We start from the raw sequence: 19,797 nt of genomic DNA on the forward strand, positions 1-19,797 counted from the left end.
CTAGGTCAGGCCACAAAAGTTTCACTGCTCAGACTTTTCATTCAAGTTCAGTCTAGCTTAGTTAGGGTAGATTTGTTGTCATGTTTTTTGTCTGATTGAGAGGAAAGTGATGTTTTGACTAAATCATGATGAGGTAAGGTGAGGACAGGCTCAGAGTATCTCAAATTGAAAGTACAAAGTCATGTGGCTCTAATCACGTTGTTATTATGACATGTTAGTCAGAGTCAGAAATGCTCACTGTCAGGCTATCACCTTATTATCTCCACTACAGTAAACTGTTTATCACACCTAATTGCCGGAACTGTCTGCCATGCACCACAACCACTACTTCTCTATCAGGTGATTGCATTGTTTACAATCTGGGAATTTTACTTCAACTAGCTTCTACATTGTGATCTCTCAATGTATCTGTCCATCCCCCAAATTAGGCTTGGTCATCATTTAAGATCAAAACTGACACTTGCCAGACATTGTAGTGTTCTAGTAATTGATGATGTTGTCACTTATAAATATGATAAAATAAATGCTTTTACCAGGACCACAGAAAATACTTGTTTGATATTGCTTTAGTTTAAACAATCTTCTAAATCATTACTTCAGTTATAGGTAACCTGTTGTCAGTATCTGTTGACAACATTTATATTACCATGGAGCCTCATTTTATTATTATAACAGCAAGCCTGATAACAACATCTACTGACCTGCATCTCTAAAACTCACAAATTAACACATTCAGTCTCATTTGTCTAAAGCACACAAAGACCCATGTGGAAAAACTACACATTGTGGTTTTGCCAGTAACTTTCAGGTTAGCCATTTCCCCCATTCAAGTCTTTAGCGGCATTCAACACAATCTCCCCATGAAACTGATCAGCAAACTCAGCACTCTGGGTTTAAATACAACACCCTGCAACAGGATATTCCTCACAAACAGACCCCAGTCTATTCGGATTGGTGGACACACCTTCTCCACTCTAGTGCTCAACACGGGGAGCCCCCCCAGGGCTGTGTGCTCAGCCCCCTCCTGTTCACGCTGTACACCCACCACTGCATCCCTCGACATGAAGAGAACTCTGTTGTGAATTGTGGATGACACCACCATCATTGGCCAGATTTCAAACAACAGTGAGACTTTGTATCGGGAGGAAATTCATAATCTTGTAGAGTGGTGCTCAGAGAACAACCAACTTTACTGTTCAACGTCAGCAAAACTAAGAAGCTGATTGTTGATTTTAGGAAGAAGGAGATAAAGACACACACCCCTGTCTACATCAGCGGAGCTGAGGTGGAGCAGGTTCTTGTCAGCTTTCACAGAGGAGCAATAGAAAGCATCCTGACTGGAAACATCACAAACTGGCATGGGATGTGCACGGCCCAAGACCGGAGGGCTCTGCAGTGGGTGATTAAAACTGCCCAGAAGATTGTTGGTTCTACTGCCACACCACCAGACTGCAAAGCAGCTTCCCCCCCCAAGCTATCAGACTCTTAAACTCTAATTCATCCTCAGCACTGCTCCATTGATGATAGTTTATGATATCCATGCGAAGCTTACATTGATTTCAGCTCTTAGTGATTGCATGTGGGTGTTTTAATGGGAATGTGGATCCAGATCAATTTGTGAAGTACTTATTATCTCGTTCCACATTTTATTGCGTGCCATGCAATGCAGGGAACTGGTCTTGGTCTTGACTCGGTCTCGCCCTCCCTCGGTCTTGGTCTCGACTTCTCTCAGCCCCTAAAAGTCTTGGTCTTGTCTCAGTCTCGATAAACTCCGGTCTTGGTCTTGACTTGGTCTCGGTTCGGGCAGTCTTGACTACAACACTACTTTATATTGCCATAAAGCCTCATTTTATTATTAAAACAACAAGCCTGATAACAATCTTATTTGTCTAAAGCACACAAAGACCCATGTGTAAAAACTACACATTGTGGTTTTGCGGGATTATATGCCAGACTTATAATTTCCCCCATGCAAGTCTTTATGCTGAGCTAACTGGTTGCTGGCTCTCGATATATATTTATTAACCATACAGACACTTGGCCAGAAAGAAAATAGGTGCATTTCCCACAATGTCGAACTGTTCCTTCAACTGGCCATGTTATAATTGTGATAACAGACTCTGAGGTGACCCAATATAGAAAATAATACACTGGGCCTCCTTCCTATCCATTATGATCATGTGTCAGGGCACCTGGCCATGCTTTATCATTTGCATAACTGTATGCTTCCATGTGAAAAGCATGTAGAGCATGTAAAGTATAAGAGATGATAATTTGATACGAGAAACATATAATTAAATGACAAAAGATTTGGAATAAGACATACTTTGTTTATTAAGAACTGATCTGGTAAAAAATACATCCAAAAATATAAAACATTACAAATTACTTTCATTTAAAACACAAAAACACAAAAAACCCAAAACGCTCAAATGAGCTAGGCTTGAGGTGACAGAGCAATATAGGCTGCTGGTGCAGGTCACATTATTTGAAACCCACAAAAGAGCCAGTGTTTGTTCATCATCAGCCATGTATCCTATCACAATGTCCTCGAGCAAGACGCTCTGTGAGGCTACCAGTAAGAGCCTCAGTTGAATGAAAGAAAATTGACATGTGTATCTATAAAACATCTGGCAGAACGCTCTGAGAACTCTAATTAACACATGTGATCACTGGTATGACATAGTCATTACAAAGGAAAGAAACACTGAATGTGCTTCCTTCCACTTCCTCAATGGAAATTTCAGTACCTTGCCAGTTTTTGAGTGTTTCAGCATGGTTATTTGCTTTCACTCTCAGCTATGGCTAACATGTATGTACAGAGTGCTCTCAACTCTGCTAAGAAAATCAATAAAACAGTGAAATATGTAAGAATCCTTTACAAAGCAATAAAAAGTAAACCCATGATAATAAGCCATTTTCCTCTGTTTTATTTTCAAAGTCCCCCCACCCCCCACGCAGGTCAAACATAAAAACAAAACATAGATTTTTATACAGTATTTTGACAGTGAATCCAACTTCACCTGAGAAAGACAAAGAAAGAAAGTAGTACATTCACGTCTTCATAAATCTTAACTTTAGCCTGGAAGCCATCAGCATTTTGTTTGATGAGGTTATCGTGACACCAGCAGCTGGGAGCCGAACCAATAACTGAATTAGGGGGAGTGACTACAATGACGACGTAACTAGGCACCTCTTGAAACACCACAATGTTTTAGAGGGTACAGGATTGGGTTGGAACCTCTACAGAATCACACCATAAACCAATCAAACCATAAAATTCGGACAAGGCATACTTGATATAAAATGTGACGACGTTCTGACACTGCATGCTCTATTTCTTGTCTCAAATTTACAAAAAAATCTAATTTGATTGAAAGTTTTCAGAAGAAAGGTGTCCAGATTTTCCAGATATAATAATGGGAAGCAAAGAGCAATGACAGCTCACCAAGGGCCACGTTTGGCCAATTAGGTGTAGGAAGCATTCTTGGTGATGTCTTTGCTAAAGAAGGACCTAGTACGTAATCAGTTGTGCCACTTACAAGCCCAATTATGCCCACTGATGTAATAACCCAAGCAAATGCCCACTGGGCCTTACCAGGCCAGAATGGGTGAAGCATTTCTGGCTTTACAAGTCTAAACAAGACCAATGTATTCTTTGGAGCTGCTTCTGTTTATTACTTGATAACAAAAATGTCACTCCTTTTAGTCGTTTTGATGTGTTGATTTGATCCAGTCAGCCAAAGTTGGATAGTGGCCTTCGGTTGCCATGCTGTTTGAGTAAGGGTTTTGCACATTTTTAAGAGGCTGGGTGTTGCCACTACTGCCTGGCCTCATTGGATCCATGTTGGTACCATTGCTCATAGGACGAGGAAGCAAGTTGGTGTAAGTATTTTCTTGGCTTTCCCTTGGGGACTGCATGAGAGAAGCACGGGTCTCTTCCACTGTGATCTGGGGCTCCTGCTTCAGCTGGAAGCCTGTCTGAGACCCTGCTTCCACCAGGCCCTTCAGAAAATCGTCCCCTTCAATTCCCTGTAGGAAAGGGAAAGAGCCCATCCCCTGTGACCCCCCTCCACCTCCAGGTACTGACCCATTAAAGGTGTTCTGGGCTGGACTGAGGGTAGTGAAATTGGGCCACACAGTCTGGAGACCCTGGTTCTGGTTGCCAAAATGGTTCTGGACCGGGGTCTCAGAGGCGAGCTCCCCACTTTGGTGCTGCATGTGGAAGGTCTGCTGGGACTCTGACTGGATCATTCCGGTGGCCTGGGGGGCTGTATCCAAGCACTGCAAGTCCCTCATGGAGAGCTGAGGGAGGGTGTTATTCTCAAAGCTGCTGTGCTCCACTCTGTGGGGGTAACCAGATCCACGGTTTGGCTGCTGTGGCCTGCTGTTATTAGGGCGGGATAGATTGCTCATGACACCAGACGGGTTTATGGTGACTGTATTCATTGAGAGTGCTGGGTTGGGATTTGCCCATGAATGGCTGACTGGTACATTAGGAGCCTGTGATGTCATCATTACGTTCTGAGTGTTTGGTTGGTAAGGCTGGTTGAATACAGCAGGTTGTTGCTGCACCATAGGTGTAGGCTGTTGCCTCATGTACATGTTGCTGGGATCTGGAAAACACACAGTGACATTTAGTGTGATAACAGAGCAGTGTTCTCCTGACCTGGATGGAAATGTTGTATATGGCTTCACATTGAATCATTGCTATTTGAGGGAAACCAAGTTAAACCAGCTACCTTTCCGCATGTGACTCATGGTACTCTGTGGCACTGCTTTTGGCCTGTTCATAGCCAGACCAGCAAAAGGACTGCCTAAAGAAATACCAGAAACCTTTGTTACAATACATACATGTATACTGACATACAAAGGAAATGCTCCAACATGGACATGTGGAATCATATCAGATGGGTTGTACTGTACATACAGCACCATATATGTTACCTGACAATCCTGATATCCTCATCAAGTTCTCTCTCCTGCGCTTCTTCTCATTGTAGCCATAAGGATCTATAGCAAACACAAAACATTCACATATATATATTAACTGAATCTAAGTGAGAACTGGGCGCCAGTTTGTGTACACTACTATCTGAAACAAAGGAGTGTCGATAGTTTACCAATAATAGACAGAAGGAGATCATTGCTTACCTTTGTCGTCGGGCAGATATCTGAAATCCATCGGTTCACTGACTTCCTGATCAGAAGGTCGCCGCAACTGCATTTGCACAGTGACCGACTCTGTTATGGAGGTGTTATAGTAGGACGGAGTCTTGAAGACGATAGCTACTTGGCGATGAACATCGGCCTGGGAGAAGGAGCCTTTGGCCTCCCAGCCGTCAGGGGAGAAGAATCGCACCTCAATGTCATCTGGAGGAAAGGGGGATGATGGGAGGACAGGAATGGAAAACTGAATGAACATGCCAAGAGATGGCCACTAAAAAATGGATTAATGGATAAATGGATTGAATGACGATGGATGCAGGGAAAATAGATGAACGGATGAATGAGCAAACATACAGTAAACTGTAAAATGTGCAAAATAATAAAATGCTGATCAATTGACATTGATAGTGATTTACCTTTCTGCACTTTGTCACACAGTAAGAAGATCTCATCCCCTCCCTTAACAGTGCCACTGTTCCTGTTGACCCGACAGATCCTCAGCTCGGCTGTGTTCGGGGCCCCTGATGATGCAGAAAACAAGTTGTGAACATGCCACCCAACAAAGACAACACCTCTAACAAGTCAGACCTGATATTGCAAGTAAGACAACAATTGTTTCTTTTCCAAGAGTGACAATGTCAGAATCTGCCTTCACTTGATCTAGCTTTAGTGGCTCATTGTAACTGGTTCAGTATTTGCCTCTGTTTAGAAAAAAGACCACATTCAGTTTACGGTTGAAGCCTCACCAGGTTGAGTCACATGTCACATGCCTGCTGTCAGAAGAGGAAGTGCTGCTCAGCAACGGTGTTGTTGGAGGGTAAGTGTATAAAGAACTTCCCCTTTCTCAATATGTGTGAGGAACACTGAACTAGTTCACAAGTACAACACAGAATATCTACTGGACACACATACGCAGGTCTTGCTTTAAACACACCTGCACAGCTACAGGTATATACTGTATGAACGTATGTGTAAACACAGCTACTTGTGTAACTTCTCAATTCTGACATAGTATTATTAACATTACCTTAGTTCAATTAGTAGAACATATATAAAAGTTGAGGTAAGGCTGGGAAATGGCATGAATATTAGCACATTGTTTGCAGCTGTTATATGATCATCAGGTTAGGGATCAGTTTAACCTGAAGGTAGACACACCTAACCCTAGGCAGCCTTTTATTCCCGTCAATTGTAATTACCTAACATGACATCAGCAAGAACACATTGTGAAGCAGACAAAGCTCGGCCACTCACTGTTGTCGTAGATGGGGTTGGTGACGATGGGGCTGAGCGGTCGGGTGCAGTGGCCGTTCTCGTCCTGCAGGAAAACCTGGATGCACAGGCGAACCACGTTCAAGTCGTACTCCTCTGTTTGCAGCAGCTGCTCACGTGGCACTGAAGACACGAAGACACACACACACAAACACACACACACAGGTGTCAGTATCACAGCTAGGTGAGAGCAAATACTGTCGCTCACCAAAGGCATTATTACCGTTATAAGACAAACAACCAGCAATATAAGCAATTAAAGGGTCAGTTCAGCCAAATAACTGTAGGATGCAATGCTCCATGACCATTTCACCTTGGCCCTAGTGAGCTCAGATGGTTCTGGTTTTATGTGCTTAGGTTTTCACTTATTAGTCTCCAGTTGAAGAAATATTTGCATAAATTACTTAAATTAACATTAAAGTGCAGCACTGAAAATGATACATATATAATTAAATTACTGTCAGCAAAACATACTCAAAATTAAAAGTAATACAAATATAGATTACTGATTATTATTAATGTGTAAATAGCATTTTATAGTTGTAATTGGTAGAGGTGGAGCTAACTTTATTTTATATAGCGTTGTGTAGTTTAATCTGTTTTTAAATGCATCTCATCTTTTTGCATGATCTGTACATTAACTAGTAACTATAGCTATCAAATTAATGTAGTGGGGTAAAAAGTACAATATTTCCCTCTGGGCTGTTGTGGAGCATAAAGTACAAATACCTCAAAACAACAATTAAATGGAAGTTAATGGACTTTCGTTTGTGGTGCTCAAAGCACTGAAAAATCCGTCCATTAGCTACTGTATACCTACTTATTGTTCAGAGGGTTGCGTACGGGCATGAGCCAATACCGGTTGTCATTGGGCGACGATGGACAGGTCGTCAGTCAATGCATTGAAACATAACAGTTGATGACACCACTAAAAGTAAGTGGACATATACCTCTTTTTGTAGTTTGGGTGAACCGACCATTTAAGATTTAACATGGTTTAGGATTTAGCCTAGACTGCATATAACAACATATGCGTCCTACAACTGCATAATAATTGATATAATAACAGAATGATATAATAAACCGTGTGTTTAAAAAAAAAGTGTGTTGAACGATCAATGACATAAATATGTCAAACCATCAAAGCATAGATAGATGGATAGATAGACATTGACAGTCTATAATGTTCTCATGTTTGTCGAATGTGTAGGCTTTCTTTGGATCAACAGAAACACGTCACAGATAAGCTTTTTTTCAAGTGTCCACAGCCTACATTCTCATCTGCACACACACTCACACACACATACATACAAGCGTCACACATACCGCCCTCAGAGGCAACACACACAAACACACACCTTGCAGGGAGAGCTACTGAGACTCCCACACACCGACACACACACTAGGCTTTCACATCTGCGTGCTTTCTCTTCCTCCGTCTCTTTCGCGCTCATGCCGAGGCCATACTCGCCTACAATCTGTTGCCACGGTGACGCTCTGCGACGTCACCTCGGAGTGGAAAGAAGTGCCTGCGTGTGCCTGTGTGTGTGTGTGTGAGTGTCTGCATAACACAGAGGCTAGAGATGAGACTCCCTGCATGAGTGACCATGGTGGCTCCTGACGTGTGTGAAAGTGGTGGGACAGGAGCGGGCGTCAAGTCAAGTGTCAAGTCTTTACTTTTTGAGTCCTTCATCATTTGTTTCTAGCCCATTTTAATGTCATTGCAAAATGTTAACACCAACAGCATAAAACCAGAATTGTTTTTTTTTGCTGTTCCAAATGTATTCAGTGGTAATAATATGTGGATATTCCTAACAGAAACAACAAAAAACTGCAGTGCAGTTAGACATGAGCAGTCAACTCCTCATCCTTACTGAATGTGTCACAGGGCATGTTCAGTGCAAACAGCTAGCTAAGTATTTTTCCTGCTCTGTCTCTGCATGCATTGCATCACCAAGTGAAGTCACAGGTAATCAGTGCAGCTATAGGTCAGTTTGGATTTAGCTTAGTAAGAAGTCATCAAATGGGTGACTTGAGTCTGACTTGAGTCCACAGCTGTGGAATTAACAGCGACTAACATGTGTCTACCCAAGGATTTCCCCCACATCTCCTTGAGCATTTTTAGTGAGAAATTATACAATACAAACGTCAGCCTTGACCTGAAACTTCAAGCTTTGATTCAGCTAAAACATGTCAGCCTGGCTCTAATGTTTATAACAATGTTCTATATTAGAAGGCATAGCATTCAGACTGTCTGACCTGCTTTATATCATCTGCAGTTTAGTTTGGATACATCCAGCCATACAGAAATAGTTTGACATTTTGCTTTCTTTCTGAGAGTTTGATCAATACCACTGTCGTAAGTGTCTATTCCGCCATGAAGCTACATCTAGGAGATAGTTAGCTTAGTTTAGCACAAAGATTGGAAAGGGGGGGGGGGGGGGGGCGACAGTCTTGCTCTGTCAGAAAGGTTATAAAAAAACATTGCTGCCAGCACCTCTGAAGCTCACTCACTAAGATTTTATTTCTTTAATCCATACAAAAACTGAAGTGTACAATAAGACAGAATTTGTCACCTTCTGACAGAGCTATGCTAGCTGTTTCCCCTGCTTCTAGTCTTCATGCTAAGTTAAGCTAACAGTCTCCTGCTTGTAGCTTCATATTTGACGACAAAATCTCAGCAAGAAAGTAAACTATCTTTCTAAGGCTGATAGCTGCAACCATTTCAGAAGTATGTAAAAGAATGTGTAGCATACTACTTATTAATATATAAATGATACATCATGGAATAGCCTTCAGAGAGCATATTTGGAGTATGCAGTATTTACTACATAAGGGGTTCCCTTTCTGTTTCAAACAAAAAAACAAAAACACTGTGAAAATTAAAACATCTTGGGGCTGAATTTTCTCTCTATAACAATCAAGTCATGCAGCTGCATGCAGCTCTGCTCTACTTCAGATTTCTGTTGGGTCATCAGTTTGTCTGTTGTAGGTGGCAGAGACAGACACTCAATGGAGAAACTGAAGGAGGGAGAACTGAAGCCTCGCTTAATGTATGAAAGTGGAACTCTTATAGCAAATATTGATGGAACATACCATGTTGGTCTGTATGCGTGAGTGTTTGTGGAGTGTGTTATTAAAGGAGGCTGATGCTGGACAGGTGCAGGAAAGTGGGCTGTAGGTAAAAGTAGGGGTGAGTGAGTGTGTGCGGTGGAAAGAAGCTGGGCCCAGAGGCACCGGGCATCCTGGCTGCATGAAGCTGCACCTGCAGAGGGACGAGGTCGTCGGCTGTGGTGGTGAAGAGGACAGTGATGGTGGTGGGTCAGGGGTGGGTAGTTGTGTGGGGTGAGGGGTAGGCGGGGTGTGAATGTGGGAGAAGAATGTGAGAGTGAGAAAGAAGGGGAGGCGCAAGGCAGGTGCCAAGCTTTCACCACAAACAGCGTCTCCACTGCATGACTCACAATTTCAAGTTTCATGGCATGCATCTTTCAGTGTGTCTTACTGAGGCTGCGACAATGACTTCTGAATCATATATTACAGTTACATCATATATATATATATATATTTATGAGCTAACACACCGGTCAGTTTTCTAGTGTTGTTGCTTTACAGCACATAGGGAAATTGCTTTAAGTCGCACAAATTATATAGGATGGTTTGGGTACAAGTTGTAATGAAAGTATTTTGGCAATGGCAAATAACAGTAAGAGTAAAAGGCCACTGGAAAAACCACTTCTAACATGTTAATCCTCTTCAGTCCATCTATCACCGTGGTGATATCTTCTTTGCAACAGAAAGCTTTCAGGGTTATGGAAATTATTAAACCTCAGCCAATATATCTCTACATCACTCTCCTCCATGATCTTATTTGTGTACACCAATTATGATAAGGTAAAGCAATGAGTCTGGTTATGATGATTGGATTCCACAACTAATTTATGTAACTTGTTCAAAGTTGGGCTCTAAAGTAACACTGTTATAATAACCTATTATTTAGCTGCAGCAGTAACTGAGTAAACTATTAATTTAATTTAAAACAACTGAGCTATCTGCTCTAAGAAACAGTCCCTAGTAATTTAAAGTGATAGGTGCGGCTAGGCGGGCTTAATCGCTATTGTTTAAGAGGAAAAACTATGGGCTCAAATAAGGATCAATACGATTATCCGTTTTTTCTTTTTGTGAGCCTGCAAAAAAACTATTTAATTGTTGAAAAAAAAACCTAGTTACATCAAAGGTGAGGTTACAGAAAGTCTGAGAGGAGCGTATAAGAAAGCACCGTGACAAACGTTTACCAGGTGTACCACCACACCACACTGTGAAATGTGAGGAAACAGTAATACAGAAACATATTACTACATCACACACACACACACACAGTACTCAGTTCTGTGTCATCACCAATACAGGTGAGCTGAGCTTACTGCTAATAGAGAGTGACTTCATTTACTCTGTGAGCTCATTAGGTCTCAGACATTTCCCTTTCAACCACAAGGCTGTAGTGCAAACAACATCTCACATGCATGTAATGAGGTGGGGTCAGGAGGGTTTGTGTCTAAGTGTGTAACATGCTTGTGTGTTGGGGGGGCATATCTCCCCCTGACAGGAAGCAGCTGAGTTTCAAAGCAGAAGTGAGTTGAAGAGAGGGGAAGGTTTGAGACATGAGAAAAAGACATCCAGCTGCCCATCGCAGCCGCGTCTGCGGCAGTAAATACATTTTGTCTGTAACTGTTGTATTACCATGGCGCCCTGAAATCTGACATTCAGCTCCTATATACTACTATACTATTCACTTAGTTGAGCTTCACGTGACGTTGTCTCCATCACAAGACTCTGAATATTTCTCTGATTGCTTGTAATGTTGGTTAATTTAGAAATGGAAGCTGCACTCATTGTAAGTCAACAGGAGTAGACCTCATACAAAGTGGCTGTATCCAACTTTTAATTCCACCTTCAACTCCCCTGTAGCTAGACAGAACATGATCTGAACATGACAGCCCATTTCCCATGAACGGTTCTTCATGGACAAACTACTGACGAGAGTACTTGTGGTGCGATCTCATCCGCGTTAGAGGTCAAAGCCCGGGTCACCTCCAACCTCACTACACTCCCATTTAAATTAATAATCATTTTAAATTAAAAGTCCACCACTGCTAAAACTCCTCCATTAAGAAATGACATGGGGAAGATGGTAAAGTTTTAGTTTTTTTATAATCCACTAAATCAAGCTGCTGAGACCACCTCCGAGACCACTTGATTCACACAATAAAATATCTTGAAGGGTAGCAGTGAGGGCAGGTGTAAAGTCATAGACATCACTGCAAAAGAGACTACCGGTGTTTCAAGTCTTCAATTTGACAAGAATAGAGATGAAGTCACATATGGTGAAGCTCAATACACCGAGCAAAAGACTAAAATTGTCAGTCAGGGTTAGGCGTCGATATCACACAGGAGCCATCTGTGTAGAAGTTTTACGCTCCATGGTGTTTGCCTCTGTGTGTAGTGCTTGGGCTTTGCAGGATTTGCCCAAGTGAAAGTGAAGTATCAAGTATGAGCACTTTTGCAAACTCAGAAAGTCATAAATGAAAGCGTCAGAACAAGGTACAAACAATCCAGCAATGTGTGGTAAACAGAACCAGATGACTGCTTAATGAAGTTAATTCAAGCAGTTTCAGTCCCCACCTATTTGCTATTTGGACTTGCCAGCGTGCACTTTTGCTTAGTGCAATTATAAAAAAATTTATGATACTTTGTCATATTTGTAACAACCATACTTTTAGAGATCAAACACTAAAACTAGAAGCCTGTATGTCTTAATCAAACCTGATCATAAAACCTTCCATTCCCTCAATGGTTTTACAGTCCTATAAAAGCACCATAGCATACTTTTATCATCATGTCTGTGAGCCGGGGAACCCCCTCGGTCCACCCTCCCCCCTTTAATGAATCCTGCATTCCCAGCTCTCACGTGGCATCCTCCACTGTTCTGAATTGAGCAACTGTGACCAAGAATGGGGAAGTAGCTCAACGCCTGTTTGTACACGAGAACCGCTGTCTGTCTAAACCAGAGGACCACAGAATAGAAGCGCATTGAGGAAATGGCGTTAGTGTAGACGGTGTGGTGGCGAGAGAGCGGATTTTTGACTTGGTGTTAGGAAAATCTTCTTGACTGCCTAAGAAGTGGGTCAACAAGAAAGGAAACAATTCTTCTGAACACGCTTAACAGTATCAAGAGCAGTAAAAGCAAGAGCAGCAACAATAGTACCAGCTACAGTCAGTGGCAGTGCTAACAACGACTGTAGCAGCAGCAGCAGAATACAAATTATTCCACCTAAACACAATGACACTCTTTACTTCATTCACTAATTACAGTCCGAATGACATATTAGTGAACTGATATTATGAGCTGATATAGTAATGGCAGAAAAGAGATGTTAGTACTTCATTTTTTTAAATATATATTTGACCCTTACTTTTTAAAATGTGTGCTTAAAACATCTTTACTGTGTTTGTGCTTTCATTTATTGCTGTTTAATACTGAGTTAATGTCATAAATAAAAGGAGAGTCACAACGTTAGCGAACTGACTCAGCAATGTCCGTTACACAGCATTTGTTGGGGTCCTATTTTCAGCAGCGGATTTATACACAATTGGCACTACAGAGAGTATTTCCAGCAGCAGGACGGTGTATGTGGGATTGACTCAACGTAAACTACAGTAGCCATGTTGAAAGCGGTGAGGGAACATGTCATCCAGTGCAACAGTGTGACACCGTTTTTAATAGTTTTTGTACAATGGAGCTCTACGTCACAGAGGAATTATCAGGCTTTGGACACACATACAATACTTGTAGGTAGGATACATTCATTGTTAGCGTTTGCTCTTTTCTTTGGATTTATTGACTTTTAACTGTAGTATATGCTGCCTCAGTCCAAGATATGTGACAGAAACAGCTGCTGTCAGTCAGTGTGTACCCCCAACAAAACAGATGAAAACAGACGCAGACAGAATGTGGGAATTCGGAGCAGGAGGACTCACCATTGAAGGGGTTGATCCCTCTGGTAATTCTCTGGACGATCGCATCTTTAACTTCCCTCCTTCTCACACACTGGATCCCCAGATTCTGGAAACTGTGTGAATAATAATACAACAGGGCTGTGAGAAAGCGACCGGCCCTTACAGTGCTGCAACAAGCTGCTTATAATAAACAAAACACATGGGGCCACACGAGAGTGAAGTGTGAACTCAAAGAAGAATCCTGTTGTGTATGAAGTGTGTTTGAAGGTCAAAGTAATGATGTAATGACTCTAATCCATCTGGTTTTGCATGTAAAAGAGAACACCGCAAACTGACAATATTTTAGATAATGTTTGAGCTGGAAGTCTAGATTAACCTGAATTTACTACAGAAGTCCATGAGGGATTTGAAAATTACACACGCCAAAAGATACTGACTCATTCACACTCTCAAACACATGCTCGAGTACACACACACAAACTCTGTTTTCTCTCTCAAACACACAGCAAATATGGGTGATTTCACTTGGGGAATTCCCATATTACCATCCTCATCACAGACATGGTTTGACTAGCTTTGTGTGTGTGTGTGTGATTTGCTGTGTGAGTTTCCTCCTCTGTATCTGAGAGGTCACTGATTTAAACTCCTGAAACCATCAAGTGAAACATGAAATACTGTTAATAGAGAGCAAATTGATTACGTTGTGGTGTGTGTGTGTGCAACATAGAGGATGTGTTTACTTATGTTGATGACAGCGTGCTGATTAAGACTGAGACTGTTACTAATTACTCTGATGAAGACAGTGAAGTCAATGAATACAGCTACACCGAGTGTTGTTGGACAGAGGTGAGAACTCACGCGATCACTCTGCGGTCTGGACCAAACTCAGCCTCATAGAATCCGTCTTTACAGTCCTTCCCCACCAGGTCGTGTGGATGTGGTCGGTACGGCTCGTTCTTGGTCACCAAGTAGACACGCACCTTCCCTTTACCGCAGTAATTAAGGATCTGCGAAGGAAGATGAGTTTGCTTTAACAGAAGCTGATACGTATATAGATTGACAGACATGCATGCCAACTTGTGGAAAGAGGAAGAACAAAATAGGAAAAAATCAGGTGCTTTAAGGGCGTTGCACATTTTTCTACGATACCAATACAGCTAAATGTGCTCCATATGTGCTTTTATGTGTAAATATATATAACGATGCAAATATTTGACTGACCTGCAGACTGGGGTAGGTCCTGTTGTTGTCGGAGCTCTTCTCGCCGGGGATGCTTCCAGCCGAGCGACCCTCACACTTGTACCTGAAGCGCATTCCCCTCTGCTTGGGCTGCTCGAAGATCTGGATCTCTGGTTCAGGCACTAGAGAGCACAGATGATGAAAACAGACAATTAAGGGATGTGTAGGGGCAAATAGGGAAGGAGACGATAGTGCAGAGGCAAGGTGAATCAGTACCCAAATAAGACAGAAGTGTCTGCTTCTTGTTTTGCCTGTTTGGATCGCCACTAGTGGCTTTGTGCTGGGAAGGTGGAATCACCAAAAAACATCTTTTTGTATTGAATAAGGATCAATAAGTCAAGGGAAGGTCTTCTCAGTTAACGGCCATGTTTCTGACATTAAATAACCCAGGAAGCATTGAATTTGCAGGACAAAAAAACCCCACTCAAAATGTCTGCTTTGAAAAAAATCCATTAAATCGTTTGCTTAAACAAAAGTGTTAAAAAAATATAGCGGAAAAAATGTCCCAGCCTGTGTTTTGAGTTAATATTTTACTTCTGTTTTTGTATGTTGCCTAAAGCTTTGTGTAGAAGTGATATCTACCACCTGAAGATAGCTGCAAGTAAACCACCACTATGAGCCTCCTCATAGACACTGTCAACTGTCTAAGCTTCATGGAAAAAATGACTTATTGTACACCCTTCAGCTACAGAAAGATGAGAGTGAAAAATACAAGATGAAATGGGACTGATGAATGCTCTTTTATGTGTAAAACTGATTAGCACATCCTAATCTTCCTGTTTTTGTTTTGCTGTCACTGTTAAAACTGTCACTGTCTGGTTCAATAGTTCAGTAAGCTTATATTCAGTGATGGTTAAAATGTTTTGAGATGTTTTCAGAGTTCAGTAATGCTTCTCACTGAAAGAGTTTCTGACATACAGTTGGAATAACGTTATATGTAACCTAGATGTCTAACACTATTTCAGTGGAAAATGTAGCCCTGTTAGATGTACAGGCAAATTTTAAACTACAAATCATCAAATCCGGCAAACCTCCGCTGTTGTTCTGCATTCAAAACAAAGTATGATATTAGTTCATACTACTTAGACCCTACTGCATGAAAAAGAACTTGCACCACATGATGCCTGTGTGAGAGAGGAACTAAAACTGATCCGGGAAATGTGTCTGTTTTGGGTTACAGTACTTCCAATGATTTGACAACACGAGAATCAGTTTTTCTTGACATGAGAGCTGAGTGGCCAGCGTTCACACGCAGATGCTATGTAGGGCAAGTCATGTTACATTTTTGACATATATAATACCGTTTGCCAAAAACTAGGCACTTTCATAGCCCGCCTTCCTCATTTTGCAGCTACGCTCCAAACACAGAAATGAGAGAAGATGTAGCTCTCTCTCTCACACACACACACACACACATATATATAACACTGAACTCATACATCTCAAACTATGAAGACGTTTCCCAGCACCTTTGGTTGTCACACACACACAAGATGCTAAAACACACACACACACACACACACACACACACACACACACACACACACAGACAATGCTTAGCAATAAAACTAAATAGGGAAGTGAAAGACCCTGCATATATTCAAAGACTGTTTGACACATATACATATTGACTTGTGACTTTGTTAAAATTTACTTACTTAGGTGTGAATTGTCCCCTAGCATGGAGGGCATAAGATCTGAGGAGGAAAATGTGACATACAGGAGGAAATTAGGCAAATATACATGTAAATTAGATCCAAAACCATACGGAAGCATATTTCACTCAAACTGGTTTGTAGTGTTTTGTAACCTTCTTCACTGTGATTACAAGCACTCCAATCAATCATTGCAACAAGGAGGAAGTTTCGCTGTGTTCAACAGACTTACAACAAAGCCAAACTGTATTTAACTTAAGAAATAAGCACTAGTGTTGCTATTGTACATTTAAAATAAATAAGTTACATCTGAGTCACTACATGATTATTCATTACATTCTGTCTTACCTCTCATTCTCCGCGTAACCGTTGTTATTATACAGTAAATATCTGTTGCTACTCACCCATGATGAAGGCGCACTCACTCGCTTTCTCTCAGCCGTACCACAGGTTATTGTCTCTTGGAGAACCCCGAGCTCAATGAGTGACAGTGGACAGAAAAGTAATATTTGTTAGAAGATACCAGCGGGGGGGGGGGAATTCCCTCTGCCCCGCCCACTTGATCTGAACTGGCCAATGAGAAGCCGCATGACTCACATGAGCGAGAGCGCTGAGGATTCGCTACCTGCGCTGCGGAGAGTTCACTGCGTATCCTCCAAGAGCAGAGGCAGACTGAAGGCGACGGAAGGCTTCAGTTTGGAAGAAGCCGCGACAAATAATAAAAGCAAATACACGTGTCACACTGTGTAATGGATCAATATTCAACTATCAGCAACTCTTCACACTTCCTACATGTCACCACATGCATCAGCACTGGCTATACTTACTGTAAAGCACGGAGGCAGCAGCATGCAAACCTGGATGCCTGATGTCAGCCAACACTGACCAAGTTAACATTTTGGGTATATCATCTTGCTAGTTTGTACCTTTGTGAAATATACTACATGATCTATGAAAAACCCATGTCGTTTTGGAATAGTTCGGTATATAATGGAAAAGCTTTCTTGCTTAGAGTTCTCATATCTGTCAGCTACGTTGTCGGGGGCCAGCAGCCCACCTGTTAGCTCCGTTTGTCCAAAGGTGATAAAAAGAAACACACCCCACCAGCACCTCTGGAGCTCACCAAGCTTTTTATTTTTAAACTTTGTTTAACCCATACAGAAAAAAAATAATAATTTGCCTTTTTAGGGGTGTGGAACTTCCTGGAACAGTTGCCAGGCAATCTGTAGAGACTCCAGGAAGTTACTGCTGCCAGCCAAGAAAGTGGCCACTACACCCGTAAAACAGCAAAATAGGTTCATTTCTCAAACTGGACAACTAGACTAAAAACTATTTTAATAACATTCTTGTGTTGCGCAAAATCAATCATTTATTTCAGTAATTCAACTTCAAAAAGGTGAAACTCATGCAAAGTGAGATATTTCAAGCCTTTATTTGATATAATTTTGATGATTATTGCGTACAGCTTATGAAAACCCCAAATTCAAAATCTCAGAAAATTAGATTACATGAAATCAAAAAAAAAAAAAAAAGGATTTTAAATACAGAAATGTCAGCCCTCTGAAAAGTATAATCATGCATATGTACTCAGTACTTGGTTTGGGCCCCTTTTGCATGAATTACTGCCTCAATGCGGCGTGGCATGGATGCCATCAGCCTGTGGCACTGCTGAGGTGTTATGGAAAACCAGGATGCTTCAATAGCGGCCTTCAGCTCTTCTGCATTTTTCTCTTGGCAATGCCCCATAGATTCTCTACGGGGTTCAGGTCAGGCCAGTTTGCTGGCCTATCAAGCGCAGTAATCCCATGGTCATTGAACCAGGTTTTGGTACTTTTGGCAGTGTGGGCAGGTGCCAAGTCCTGATGGAAAATGAAGTCAGCATCTCCATAAAGCAGCATAAAGTGCTCTAAAATGTCCTGGTAGACGGCTGCGCTGACTCTGGACACAGTGGACCAACACCAGCAGATGACATGGCCCCCCCAAACCAACACAGACTGTGGAAACTTCACACTGGACTTCAAGCATCTTGGATTGTGTGCCTCTCCATTCTTCCTCCAGACTCTGGGACCTTGGTTTCCAAATGAGATGCAAAATTTGCTCTCCTCAGAAAAGAGGACTTTGGACCACTGAGAAACAGACCAGTTCTGGTTTTCTTTAGCCCAAGTAAGACGCTTCTGACGTTGTTTGTTGTGCAGGAGCGGCTTGACAAGAGGAATACAACATTTGAAGCCCATGTCCAGGACCCGTCTGTGACGGGTGTGTCAGTAACTCCATTCTCAGTCCACTCCTTGTGAAGCTCCCCCACACATTTGAATGGCCTTTTCCTGACAATCCTCTCCAGGCTCCGGTCATCCCTGCTGCCTGTGCACCTTTTCCCTTCAACTTAACTTTCTATTAATGTGCCTTGATACAGCACTTTGAGAACATCCAACTTCTTTTGCAATTACCTTTTGAGGCTTTCCCTCCTTGTGGAGAGTGTCAGTGATTCTGCACAACTGTCAGGTCAGCAGTTTTCCCCATGATTGTGAATTCCACTGAACCAGACTGAGAGACCAATTAAAGGCTCAGGAACCCTTTGCAGGTGTTTTGGATTAATTAGCTGATTAGAGCGTGACACTTTGAGCCTACAATACTGAACCTTTTCACAATATTCTAATTTTCTGAGATTTTAAATTTGGGGTTTTCATAAGCTGTAAGCCATAATCATCAAAATTATATCAAATAAAGGCTTGAAATATCTCACTTTGCATGTAATGAGTCTATATTAGTTTCATTAGTTGAATTACTGAAATAAATGAACTTTTGCACGATATGCAAATTTTTCAAGTTTCACCTGCACTTTCCTACTACCTGGATGGGAAAAAGCCACAACTTGAGAGACCTGTTATGTTTTTGTAGCCTACTGTGAACTACATTTTTTGATTTCATATGGTCAAATGGAGTCTTGAGGATTCTGGAAATACTTTGAGCAGGTCCAAGTTTAGTTAAATAGCCTTCAAGGTAGGGTGAAACCAGCCGCTGATCTGTCTTTGCATGTAAACACAAATACAAGCGGTATGACTACAGCGGATTATGCAGACGAGAAAGCCACTTAAGTTTTATCGGTTAACTCTGATATGCATAATGAGACCAAAAGAAACCATGGACTAATCTTAAAATCACAAAGTGCATTTCTCATTGAGATTAAAAGTTCATTCTTGACCTTAGAAACAGTCATTGACCAAACAATCTTCCCATTAGGTCTGTTAAGCTCTGCAGTTCTCAGTAACTTCACATTCAATTTAACGCTAATTTATTAAGCTGAACTGACACAGACACGAAAGCTGGGGTAGGCAATTATTACAGAAGCATTTTCTATTTGTTGAAATTCACTTTACATCCCGACATCAATCAATAAAATGCTCTGACAGAAAAACTTCAAAAAAATCTAGTATCTGTGGCTGCTGCA

General features: G+C 41.6%; 1 protein-coding gene across 1 annotated transcript; it reads right to left on the reverse strand.

The window, feature by feature from the left end:
• Window positions 1–2,309: 2,309 nt before the first annotated feature.
• On the reverse strand, window positions 2,310–16,889 carry rel (v-rel avian reticuloendotheliosis viral oncogene homolog). The gene is made up of 11 exons (XM_038737702.1): window positions 16,754–16,889; window positions 16,353–16,391; window positions 14,677–14,816; window positions 14,314–14,462; window positions 13,477–13,568; window positions 6,424–6,564; window positions 5,586–5,690; window positions 5,155–5,373; window positions 4,948–5,013; window positions 4,743–4,817; window positions 2,310–4,616 (listed from the first exon to the last, which is right to left on the reverse strand). Exons 1-11 carry the CDS (start codon window positions 16,755–16,757, stop codon window positions 3,706–3,708), a joined length of 1,941 nt encoding a protein of 646 aa, XP_038593630.1. The 5' UTR covers window positions 16,758–16,889; the 3' UTR covers window positions 2,310–3,705.
• Between the last annotated feature and the right edge of the window lie 2,908 nt (window positions 16,890–19,797).

This window comes from Micropterus salmoides, unplaced genomic scaffold (genome assembly GCF_014851395.1).
Source record: "Micropterus salmoides isolate LMB-PRFRI ecotype aquatic unplaced genomic scaffold, ASM1485139v1 Ms_hic_scaffold_22, whole genome shotgun sequence".
NCBI lineage: Eukaryota > Metazoa > Chordata > Actinopteri > Centrarchiformes > Centrarchidae > Micropterus > Micropterus salmoides.